This window comes from Podarcis vaucheri (assembly GCF_965113315.1).
Source record: "Podarcis vaucheri genome assembly, chromosome: 5".
Lineage (NCBI taxonomy): Eukaryota > Metazoa > Chordata > Lepidosauria > Squamata > Lacertidae > Podarcis > Podarcis vaucheri.
Window position 1 is genome coordinate 52,197,705 of NC_138763.1, and position 12,249 is coordinate 52,209,953.

The 12,249-nt window shown below is 43.7% G+C and overlaps 1 protein-coding gene across 3 annotated transcripts in view; it reads left to right on the forward strand.

The window, feature by feature from the left end:
* The window catches only part of TDRD1 (tudor domain containing 1), a gene marked incomplete at its 5' end in the record, with an annotated part of 32,472 nt that overhangs the window by 18,723 nt on the left and 1,500 nt on the right, over nt 1–12,249 (forward strand). For all 3 annotated transcript variants that reach the window (XM_082222562.1, XM_082222564.1, XM_082222563.1), the window contains 10 exons: nt 956–1,210; nt 1,516–1,638; nt 2,493–2,603; nt 4,864–5,034; nt 5,551–5,805; nt 8,086–8,196; nt 8,771–8,884; nt 9,889–10,056; nt 10,914–11,123; nt 11,324–11,370. In XM_082222562.1, the coding sequence (XP_082078688.1) occupies nt 956–1,210; nt 1,516–1,638; nt 2,493–2,603; nt 4,864–5,034; nt 5,551–5,805; nt 8,086–8,196; nt 8,771–8,884; nt 9,889–10,056; nt 10,914–11,123; nt 11,324–11,370 (1,565 nt within the window). The remainder of the gene's footprint in view (nt 1–955; nt 1,211–1,515; nt 1,639–2,492; nt 2,604–4,863; nt 5,035–5,550; nt 5,806–8,085; nt 8,197–8,770; nt 8,885–9,888; nt 10,057–10,913; nt 11,124–11,323; nt 11,371–12,249) is intronic.

The following is a 12,249-nucleotide window of genomic DNA, read 5'->3' on the forward strand; positions in this document are numbered from 1 at the left end:
GTCCAGTTCTGGGCACCACAGTTCAAGAAGGACACTGACAAACTGGAACGTGTCCAGAGGAGGGCAACCAAAATGGTCAAAGGCCTGGAAATGATGCCTTATGAGGAACGGCTAAGGGAGCTGGGCATGTTTAGCCTGGAGAAGAGGAGGTTAAGGGGTGATATGATAGCCATGTTCAAATATATAAAAGGATATCACATAGAGGAGGGAGAAAGGTTGTTTTCTGCTGCTCCAGAGAAGCGGACACGGAGCAATGGATCCAAACTACAAGAAAGAAGATTCCACCTAAACATTAGGAAGAACTTCCTGACAGTAAGAGCTGTTCGACAGTGGAATTTGCTGCCAAGGAGTGTGGTGGAGTCTCCTACTTTGGAGGTCTTTAAGCAGAGGCTTGACAACCATATGTCAGGAGTGCTCTGATGGTGTTTCCTGCTTGGCAGGGGGTTGGACTCGATGGCCCTTGTGGTCTCTTCCAACTCTATGATTCTATGATTCTACCTTGTTCATATTGGGTTTTGGATTGTCACTGACCTGGTAGTCCTAACTATGCCAGGCAATGGCCCAGAGCTGTGTTCTCTCTGAGCAGACTTGCCTGACACTTCTTGCAAACATTGTAGGAGGCACAGCAGCAGAAAAGGCAAAACATTAGTAGCCATTTGGTGCTTCCCCAGAGGCGGCAAAAGTTATTGCGTCAACACTGCATAGATATTAGTAAAGCCTCTTCTGATTACAAAGGAACAATTTGTGTCATTTTGTTGTTTCGGGAATATGAAATAGAGAATTATGTGCTGGGTATGCAGATAATTGGTTACCTGATCGAAAATGTTAGAAATATACTTTTATTGCTGATGGACTTATATCGTTACAAAGAAAATTCTGTTCCAAAGAAAAATAACTAACTTGTAAAGGAGTAATTTTTTTTATTTTATTTTTTAAACCCGTCTCTTATTTCAAGGTGTAAAGCCAGCATCTGAAACCTGGTCCACAGAATCAACTTCTGTTATGAAGAAGCTGGTGCAAAATAAAGTACTCACTATAAGAGTAATAAATGAGAAGGACAAAACTTTTGTGGTCAAACTTACAGATGAATCCAGGACTCCAACAATAAATGTGTCTAAATATCTTTTAGAGTTGGGATGTGCAGTGGAAGAATCCGCCACTGTCCCAGCAGTGCTTGAAACAAGCACTGGAACATTGCAAAAAATGAGTGGTGAGTATGTGAAAACTAACTAGCTTGAGGACTTGACCTGCATTAGTAATTTACTGTGAATATTACAACACTGAATAAGACTCAGATTTAGGAACAGCATTCATTATTTTTGCTGCTCCACTGTTACTAATCACATATTTGTTGTACCTAATCTATAATAGACAACGTCTACCCAAATCGCCCTCTGAAACTAAAAATGGGGAAATATATTAGAGTTTGCTGATGGGGATCTGTTACATTTCCACCAGTAGAATGAACATTGAAAAAACATAACTCCTAATGGTTATTTTTATCTTTATCTATAGGTCAACAGCTGGACAAAATTGATTGGTCAAGGGTCACATTAACAGCCAGACAGGTGGTAAATGTGTTTGTTTGCGTGCTATACAACCCCAGCAAATTCTATTGCCAATTGTTAGACAATAACGGTACATCTTTCTTTTTTTCCCTTTGAGTGTTCTGTTCCTTGTGTATCAATTTTTATATTTCAGCCATCTATAGCTCTCTTTCAGTCACATGCCCCAACACTTAGCCTGTTATTTACATATCTATCCAGTGTCCTGACAGGTGTGTCATTGCTTTTTTCACTCACATAGTTGTTTGTGCAAACAACTATACTTAGACAGCATTCATCTTGTGGAGCAACCTCTTCCATTCTGCACAGTGAATATTAAGAGGGCATAATTCTGTCACTCTCCTGCATGCATCTTGTTTGGTTCTCTCCCCCCCCCCCCCCCCGTTAGTGCAATAAAGGAGGGGAATGCAAACAGTAACAGTGCATTTTGTCCTATTGCTCAATAGCTTTATACAGCAAAACCTCGGTTCCAGAATGACTCCGTTTTGAAATGTTTCAGCTCCCGAATGGAATTAAGTGTTGCGGTTTTCGAACGTTTTTCGGAAGCCAAACGTCCGATATGGCTACTGCTTGGGTGCAGGAAGCTCCTGCAACCACTCGGAAGCCACGCCTCGGCTGTCGAACATTTCGGAAGCTGAACGGGCTTCTGAATCGGATTAAGTTTGACATCCAAGGTTTGACTGTATTTATAAACTGTTTTCAAACTCAGCACCATCATTGGTACACTTATTCAAACTTCCTATCATATGGTTATGTAGCAATTCTGTAGCAGCAGTATTGCTTGGTGGAGTTCTTCCATATTAGCTGTTTTAGAAAAGGTTGAGATGTTAGCTGACTTAAGCCATATATTGGAAGGAAGGCCTCTAGACTTTTCTCATTAAACTTTTGACAGTGGTTAGTGTTGCAATTTCAATCTTAATTTTGCAGGCTTGAATGCTTTGGAAGAACTCAATATATCTTTAGCAGCATACTGCCAGAAAACAGCCCCAAACATTTCCAGAGTTACAAAGGGAGATGTGTGCTGTGCTTATTTCTCTGGTGAGTAAGTTTGCTTATTGCTCATTCTCTTCTGTATTGCATTGATATTTTATAGAAATCACATTTCTCTGTTTGCTGTGGAAAGTATCCAACTGAGTACTTCCAACACGTGGTGCATTTAGACATACACTGAGCAATTGAAACGTCATGCAGTTCATGGCCTTGGCTCCTTTCACCCCAATTCCCTAGAAGGAAAGGCATCCAGCAGAGCAATGGAGCAAGAACTGCATTGTCGCGATTTACGAAACAGTAGATTTCATTCCATGCTAATAATGCTAATATGAATACTGCTCAAGACAGTTTGCAAAAAAGTAAACAGTAAAAATGCAATAGTACAGTGGTGCCTCGCAAGACGAAATTAATTCGTTCCGCAAGTTTCTTCTTCTTGCGAGTTTTTCGTCTTACGATGCACGGTTTCCCATAGGAATGCATTGAAAATCAATTAATGCGTTCCTAGGGAAACCGACTTCAGACCAGGTCCGGGGACAGTCTGTCCCCCGACTTCTTCTGAAGGCTGGGGGGGGGGACAAGGGCTTTTCTTCCGACCCCCAGCATTTTAAAAAACCCCGGGACAGCGGAGGGCTTCTCCGCTGTCCGGGGCGATCTTAAAATGCTGGCGGGCGGCATTTTAAAATCGCCCCGGGACAGCGGAGGACTTCTCCGCTGTCCGGGGCGATTTAAAAGCCCCTGGGAAGGCAGGCAGGGGGGACAAAGACTTTTGCCCCCCGCCAGCCTTCAGAAGAGGTCCTGGAGCTCTTCTGAAGGCTGGCGGGGGCGAAAGTCTTTGCTCCCCCCGCCTGCCTTCAAAAGCTGTCCGGCCAAGGCTTCGCGGACCTCTGCCGGCATGCCGAAGCCTGCGCGCGCTGACAATAGCGCGCCCAGGCTTCGCGGAGCGCTCCGCCAGCAGCGGCAGCGTTGCCGCTGCTGGCGGAGACTCGCCCGCATCCCGAAGCCTGCGCGCGCTGACATTAGCGCGCCCAGGCTTCGCGGAGCGCTCCGCCAGCAGCGGCAGCGTTGCCGCTGCTGGCGGAGACTCGCCCGCATCCCGAAGCCTGCGCGCGCTGACATTAGCGCGCCCAGGCTTCGCGGAGCGCTCCGTCAGCAGCGGCACCGTTGCCGCTGCTGGCGGAGACTCGCCCGCATCCCGAAGCCTGCGCGAGCTGACATTAGCGCGCCCAGGCTTCGCGGAGCGCTCCGCCAGCAGCGGCAGCGTTGCCGCTGCTGGCGGAGACTCGCCCGCATCCCGAAGCCTGCGCGCGCTCACATTAGCGCGCCCAGGCTTCGCGGAGCGCTCCGCCAGCAGCGGCAGCGCTGCTGCTGCTGGCGGAGACTTGCCGGCATGCCTCTCCTGCCTTCAAAAGCCGTCCGGGATAGCGGGAAGCGCTTCCCTGCTATCCCGGACTGCTTTTAAAATGCTGGCGCTGGGGAGCAAAGCCTTTCGGCCCCCGCCAGCCTTCCTGGACCTCTTCTGAAGGCGGGGGGGGGGGAAGGCTTTGCTCCCCACCGCTAGCATTTAAAAGAGGTCCCCGGAGATTTCCCTATGGGCTTTCGTCTTGCGAAGCAAGCCCATAGGGAAATTCGTTTTGCGAAGCGCCTCCAAAACGGAAAACCCTTTCGTCTAGCGGGTTTTCCGTCTTGCGAGGTGTTCGTCTTGCGGGGTACCACTGTATAATGATGGCAATACATAATGTGATAATTCTTAAGAATTAACAGTTCTTATAAAATGTATCAAAATTGAAGTAAACACACCACTTACCAATAGGTCAGTTAATAATATCCCAAAGAAGCCCCAAAGCTGATACCATTTGTACCTAGACAGCACCCCAGGCACCCAGCGTTTATGCCTAAACTCAAAAGGCCACAAATACCCTCTCAGTTCTCCTAGCAGCTACTCCCTTAAAAATGTCCCTGGGGCATGTCAGAGGGAAGCTGCCATCTTCTGATGGCAAAGAAGAGTCTCCTCACTAAGCTGTTGCCAGGACTGAAGATAGGTCTTGATATGTATATATTTCTTTTTATTATTATCCATTATCCTTGAATAGGATCTTAGTACTTTTCTTGCAATATGACAGAGTAACTTTAATGTCTGACTAAAAATGGTATCGCTTTGAAATAGGGGTAGCATCAATCTGCTATATATGTCTACGCCCAAGTAAGACATGAAGCAAAAGATCAGACTACTGTTTTTAATGAGAGAGTAAATTATTTGTATGCTTATTGAATATTACAAGATCTTTGTTTCTGTCTTATTTTAATTTAGGTGATGGTAGATGGTATCGGGCTTTGGTGAAAGAAGCCAGTTCATTTGAGGCTTTTAAAGTTCTGTTTGTAGATTATGGAAACTACGAAGAGGTAACTCTGGACAAAATCAGACAGATTACATCTACCTTTATGAAACTCCCATTTCAAGCAATTGAATGTTCGCTGTCAGGTACAGTTACCTTACTTCACTAGAAATCTCTTGAACTGCAAATAAGATATAAAGTTACACTGTTTTAAACAATATTTCTGTTTAAGGTGTATTCCTGAATCTAAGATCCAAAATGTTAATCTGTTAGGCACTTGAAGCCTGTATCTCAGGCTAAATTGTCCTAAGGGAATAGGAGTAAGAAAACAGTTAAGCCACAACCAACAGAGTAGTGTAGGATAAATATGACCCAGAAACTGTTCCAAATTAGAAATTACTAAATACTGAAACTGTCTTTATTCTTGGATATTCCTACGTTTTGCATATGTAATTCTTTTACATATTTATGTAAAAGATTTTAAATTTATGATAACAGGTCCCTAAGGTTTTCAAAATCCTCTAATATATTTATAGTACAATTTATTCATTTTTACTGAGATACAAGTTTTCTAGTAACAATAAGGGATTTGCAGCCTTAGTAACATCAAGAGCATTGTCTAAAGAGTCCCTAATGGCTGCTTAAATATTTCCCCCCCTCAGGTGTAAGACCCATAAATAAGGAATGGACAGCAGAAGCTACAACAACACTTGAGACGTTCACAGCTGGGAAGAAAATTCAGGCCAGAGTAGTTTCTTTAACAACAAATGGTGCTGAAGTAGAGCTTATTGACAATTCTGAGAGCAGTCCCATAGTGATCAGCGAATATTTAATTAAGAATAATTTAGCTTTGAAAAAGGAAATAGTGTCGGATCTGAATGTGCAGCCAGGCGAATTGACAGACAGTGATTCCCAAGGTAATGTTACTAACTTTTAAAAATGAAGAATCTGCATACAGTTTGTCTGTTTTGTGTAGGTATAGGGAATGTGCTGTGGTGTTAAGCATGTCAATCAGCAAATGTGATAAATTATTAAGTCACCAGGTACGTTTTGAACTTTCTGTTGATGAATGTTATCACATTGATGGAATTGGGCATAAAACTTGGTGGTTCTCCATAGATGAGCTGAAAGAACAAGCAATAGTATGCTTCAATAACAGTATAGATTTCAAAATTAAACATCACGAAATTCATTACCTGTGTAGAGTTGTTCCCTTCACAACAGGCTATGTAACATACCTATTTCTGTAAACTATGGTCTAATTCACACATCGTTGTAAACCACAGGTGGACAACCAAAGGGCAGCATGCAGCCCTTGGCCATTCTCTCTGGGTGATGGGGAAAATGAGAGCTCTTCCCATGCAGCTTAGCAGCAGGAGAAATGTACACATTGCACGTGCTGAGAGGAGCCTTTAACTTCCTCCTCAAAAGCTTCTGATCCATACAAGATTGGTGTTCCCACACGGCATCAAGAACACAAGGGGCAGGGATTAACATCCATTCCCCCACTACTTCCTGTGCAGATCAGCTAGTGGGGAGATAGTGTATATAGTGTGTACATGTGAATTATGCGTTGAAGGTGTGTGAGAGAGTTGTGTATGTCTTATTTAAAAGCACTGTCCAGTGCTGACTGTGCCCATCCACTGGCTTCACATCTTTTATAAGTGGCAGCATATAATTGTCAAAACAATTAGCACATAAATAATCTGTTTTGTAAAGCTTCAAAGGCAAAGATGCGTTGTCTGGCAATATATGTTGGTACGTATACCCTACTACTATTTCCGTGGCTTTTTTTGTTATATCTTCAGCAATATGGATATTTAATTGATGCCTACTAAGGATCACAATGGGGACGCAGGTGGTGTTGTGGGTTAAACCAGTGTTTCCCAAACGTATTTGGGCAACGGCACACCTGTTTACCGGAAAAAAATCTCGCTGCACACCACCATTAAAGCCCCGCCCCGTGACGTCAGCGCGCAGCGTCACGCCGGGAGGGACGCACAAAAGTGAACGTTTTTTCCCTTCCCCTTGCCGTGGTGGGAGGAGGCAGCAGAGCGAGGGACTGAGGGACGGCGGCAGCTGAGGCGGCGGCGGCTGTTGTGGTGGTGGCGGCGATAGCGGGCAGAGGAGGAGCCGTCGCCGGGAGTTGCTGCTGCTGCTGTTGCCGCTGCTGCCCGGACATGCCGGCCTCCTCCTCCTCCGCTGTCTCGCGCTCCTCCCTTTTGCGCGCGCTGCCCCACCGCTCGGCACCACCACCGCGGAGCCGCCCCCGGCTCGACGCGGATCCTCGCCGCCGCCGCCTCTCGCCGCCCGACTCGCCCGCCTCCCTCCCACGGCACACCAGCCGGTGTCTCACGGCACACTAGTGTGCCGCGGAACACCGGTTGGGAAACACTGGGTTAAACCACAGAGCCCAGGGCTTGCTGATCAGAAGGTCGGCAGTTCGAATCTCCACGATGGGGTGAGCTCCCGTTGCTCAGTCCCTACTCCTGCCAACCTAGCAGTTCGAAAGCACGTCAAAGTGCAAGTAGATAAATAGGTACCGCTCCGGCGGGAAGGTAAATGGCGTTTCTGTGCGCTGCTCTGGTTCACCAGAGGTGGCTTAGTCATGCTGACCACATGACCCGGAAGCTGTACGCTCCCTTGGCCAATAAAGCGAGATGAGCGCCGCAACCCCAGAGTCAGTCACGACTGGACCCAATGGTCAGGGGTCCCTTTACTAAGGATCACAATCTAGAATTACTGATAATTGCAAAGTTATTCTAAGAAAAAAAGAAATAAAAACTGATGAGGGGAAAGGAAACATACAAAACATTGCATCCCTTGGGCCCAACACTGTGGATTTTTGCCTTTATGTGGAGGATTCCCCCAGCTGTTTCCTCTGTCCTGCTTGCAGGCAGGTAATGCAAGGGGCGATTGCAGGGAGCAGGAAGATCCATGCATGCCTTCCATAACCCTGTCCACTTCTTCTGTGTGCATCGTCATGCTATTTGCATGCATGCATGCACAGGTGATGGGGAACAGGAATTCGGGTTCCACCGGTATGCATCCTCTGTGTCCATACTCAGGTGGGATCAGGTCTCACTTTTCTGTAATGTAGACTCCATCCTGAAACTAATGGCAGGTAATTTTCATAACCAAGGTCAGCCACATAAAAGTGCTTAGCAGATAATTTTCACTTGTGTGTAATATTGCAGGATGCATACAGTGGACAACAACAGAATTTCCGGTTGGTGAAACTGTGCCTGTTCATGTATTAGATGTGACAAACCCTGGTTTATTCTATGCTGTACCCACAAAAATGAAAGGTAAGAACTACAGAATGCTGTAAGTTGACATAGATTTTCTTTATGTGGGCCCCGTTCAGTCATAATAGAAAACAATGTTTTTCACTATGTAAATGACCACGACAAAATCTGGTCACAAATGATCATTATTCCCTTCCCTTTTTAGTGCCTGTAAGAAGACTAGAAGTTCCCCATGTGACGTTCAGATTTGGAGAGTTATGGTTTATTTATGAATTGTTCTAAAACCATGACCCCATGGTGTGTTAAACCTCAATTTGAAGAAGCCCATTGTTACGTATCTGCACCAGAAGTGTGCAAGGACTTAAAAAAAAACCTGCACTAGTTGAAAGTTTTATAATTTGGGAACTTGAGTTACTGAAGAAAGAAAGGCAGTACTGATTACCATACTTTTAAAAATAAAACTAAAGGAAATATTTTAGGTTTGCAAATTCGCTACTTTATTATTAATATGTTATCCAAGGAAATTTAGCTTAAGTAGCATGCTTCTAGATGCTAGAATGTATTTGCTCATAGACTTTATCAGAATAGGTGAGTGGTAGAAGATACAAAACATTACACTTCTTTTATGTTTTAGTGGATCTGCAGAGACTCCATAAGCTAATGACTGGACTTGCAGATTACTGCAGTTCTCAGAATGATTCCAGTTTCAAGCCAAAAGTTGGTGAACCCTGTTGTGCCAGATTCACAGGTGAAAAAATGAAAAAGTGTGTGTGTTTGTGTATTAGAAAATGTTAAGATTACTTCATAAAAAAGGAAAATATTTTAATTACTTTCTTAAAATGTCTAAAATAAGCCTATAGAGCTCGTAGTCTACAAGAGGGAGGTGATGGCTGAATTTCACACTATCATGTTTAAAATAGGTAACTCCCAGTTTCTTGCATAACAGCTTAGTTGGATGAAATGGTATCACAGGAAAGAACCATTTTCTTGGGTAGTATACTATGGGTAATATGGTGAAGACCCTATTATCAAGTGGTAACATTTACTACTACAGTAACTGAGTGACCACCCAAGTGGATTATACATACAGCCCTTCAGTAATTTGAAGCATCTAATTCTTTTTTGGGGGGCACGGAATTTGACAGCATACATCCTCGCTTCTTTCTCTGGGTCCAATGAATCACTTGCCTCCTTAGGAGAAAGATAGTCCAGAGTCGGGTTGCTAAACAAGGAACAGCATCTTTAATTGGTGTGGCTGTCTCTAATTCTGTAGAGATCTCTTCTACCCTGGTGGGAATAACATAAGGAGTAGCGGCCATACAACCAAGACTTGAAAATCCCTATTGCTGTTTTCATCTATGTACTGATAGAGCAATAGACACATGTCCAGAACTACAGTGATAGTATTTCAGCATTTAGGGGCACTTTGTCTAGGTTCAAACTAGGGAGGCATGCTATTCACTCTGCAGTCTTTTTAAATCTTTTCTGGCCAAGTGGTGTGAACTTGTAATGTAAATTCCTCACAAGTAAGCTGACTTTTCTGGTTGCCAAATAATGTGAATCAAGCGGTATCACATCATCTAAAGGCAGTCCAGTGAATCATAATTTCCAAATCTCCTTAATTTGTGAAAATCTAGCTTTTAGGGAAATGCTTACTGGTTTCAGGTTTAAGAGAAATCTCTTTTAAGCAGGGTATACAGTTTCACATAATGGTAAGCCTCTTAAAACGTAAAATTTTGTTCACTTTTTTAGGTGATGACACTTGGTACCGTGCTGTCGTTCTGGAAGTTTGTGTATCAGAAGTCAAAGTGGCATATGCAGACTATGGAAATGTGGAAATGTTGCCATTATCTAGGCTTCTACCTATAACTGCCCCCTACTTGGAACTACCTTTTCAGATACTCAAGTGTTCCATTGCAGGTAGCAAACCAGCTAGAGCAATTTGTCAAAAAACCAAATGCCTTAATATGAATATATATTCACATGTATACAGAGCCTTGAATTTTAATGTGTTAATAAGCAGTGCTAATGTTATCTTGTAATTTTCTTGTGGAAATCCCTTGGAGAATAAAAGTGGAATGTAAATATGAAATTAAAATTGTCAAATGTTCCATAGGGCACATGCCAGAGGTAAAAGCAGGTGCAAACATAAATGTTTTCTTTGACTGTAGGGTAGTTTTGCACACATTCAACCACTCCTCTATCCTCCAACCAGGAAAGCAAGAGGCATTATCAAAGTTTCAAGGGCACATTCCAGCTAGGCAGAAACACTGGCTGAGGAAGAGGTGGGGCCTGGATCCTAAGCGCCAGACAGAGGACTAGAAGGGCCACAGTTGGCCTTGAGGTCTGAGGTTCCCCACCCCTGTCTTAAAAACATTGCAAAAACTATTCTTGTGGTGGCAGAGTTCATGTGCAAGAAGCAGTGGCGTAGTGTGGGTTGTCAGCACCTGGGGCAAGGCAAGTAATTTGCCCCCCTAACCCGTGGATTTGCGCCCCCTAACCCTAACCCCCAGATGTTGCGCCCAGTGCGGCCGCCCGCCCCCCCTGCACCCCCACGCTATGCCCCTGGAAAGAAGGATTGCAAATGTATTTTAATATAAACGGAGTATTTTTCATTATTTTAATGGCACTGAGTATTTAAATATGAACAGAGTAGTTTTCATTATTTTAATGGCACTGATTTTAAGAAAAGCAATGTAAACTGTCAGATTTATAAGCACTAGAATTGTAAACTGTCAGTAGCATAGATTTGAATTTAAGGTTTATTTGTATTCTAGGAATTATGGAACTGGATGGAAAGTGCTCCCTTTTAGCAGCAGAGAAGCTGAAAAGTTTTTTACTGAATGAGTGTGTGACAATTACAGTGAAAGGAGTTAATAAGAATATTCATATAGTAACTGTCAAAAAAAAATCTGGAACTAATACTATGAATGTAGCTGATGAACTAGTAATCGAAAACTCGGCAAAAGATAGCAAGATTGAGAATCGTAAGTAATTTACCCTGAGGTAATTTCTTGCTGAAATGTAACCCACATACTTATTATAAAGATTTGGAAAGTTTATTACCACATAACACAAATTTTTAGTCGGTACTTTATTTTACAAAATTGGAAATGCCTTGCTATGGGCAGCCTTATTGCTGTTCAGTGGTGTTACAAGAAGCTATATATATTTGTTTTTCTTTCAGGATGTGTAAAGAACACTAAGTGCTGTTGTATGGAGCTGAGAAAGCAAGTAAGTTTCAATTTGGAGTTGAAGTTCTCTTTGTTTCCAAATCCTGATTGCTTGCAGAGCCAATGCAAGTTTGTTTTGGTATTTTGTATCCACCTTCAGACCAGATCTGATCCGCCCATGACACGGGGTGAAGCGCTTGCCTCAAGCAGCAGAAGTGCCAGAGGCGGCGCTCCACCCACCCCACCACTTCTGCCACTGAGAGGGAGGTGTTCTGGCTCACCGCGTTGCTGCTGTCAGCCAGAGAAGTCAAGTGAGCAGCACCGTGGATCCTGCTGAGTTTGGCAAGAGCCAAGGAATTCCTGCATGCCATTTGTGGCTTGGCAACACTTAGAGGAGCACCTTGGATCCTGCCAAGTTCAGCAAGAGCCCAGGCACAGCAGTGGCAGAAGTGGGGTGCCATGGGCAGAGCAGGAGGCAGCAATTCCCATTTTGCCTCAGGTGGTGAAACAAGGCAGGCTGCCCCTGTTCAGACTGCATCACGGATGTTGAAGAGGTAGCAAGACTGTCAGTTATGGAAACATCAGACACTGGTATAAAACATGTTTTTTAAGAGGTTGCTGCCCAGCTCACTTTATTCTCCTAAATAAAACTTAAGCATTTGTTTTCTAGCTGAAATTTGGATGGCAAACAATATTGACTTCAAAATGTTACTGTATTTCATCAGCTTTCCAACTGATTTTCAGTATATTTCAGTTCATTTTGAGAGATGAGTTTGGATCCAAAAGCTCCCTTCTGACAGAAGGTGCATTTGCATTCAACCTGAGATCATGATGTAGACAGATTTGAGTATTACAAACTAGTTAGCTTAGGTTTTGCTAAGTGTGCTTTTTCTTGCTTTTTAGTATGTGTGTTGTGTGCTTGCTTATTTTTTCCCTTTTT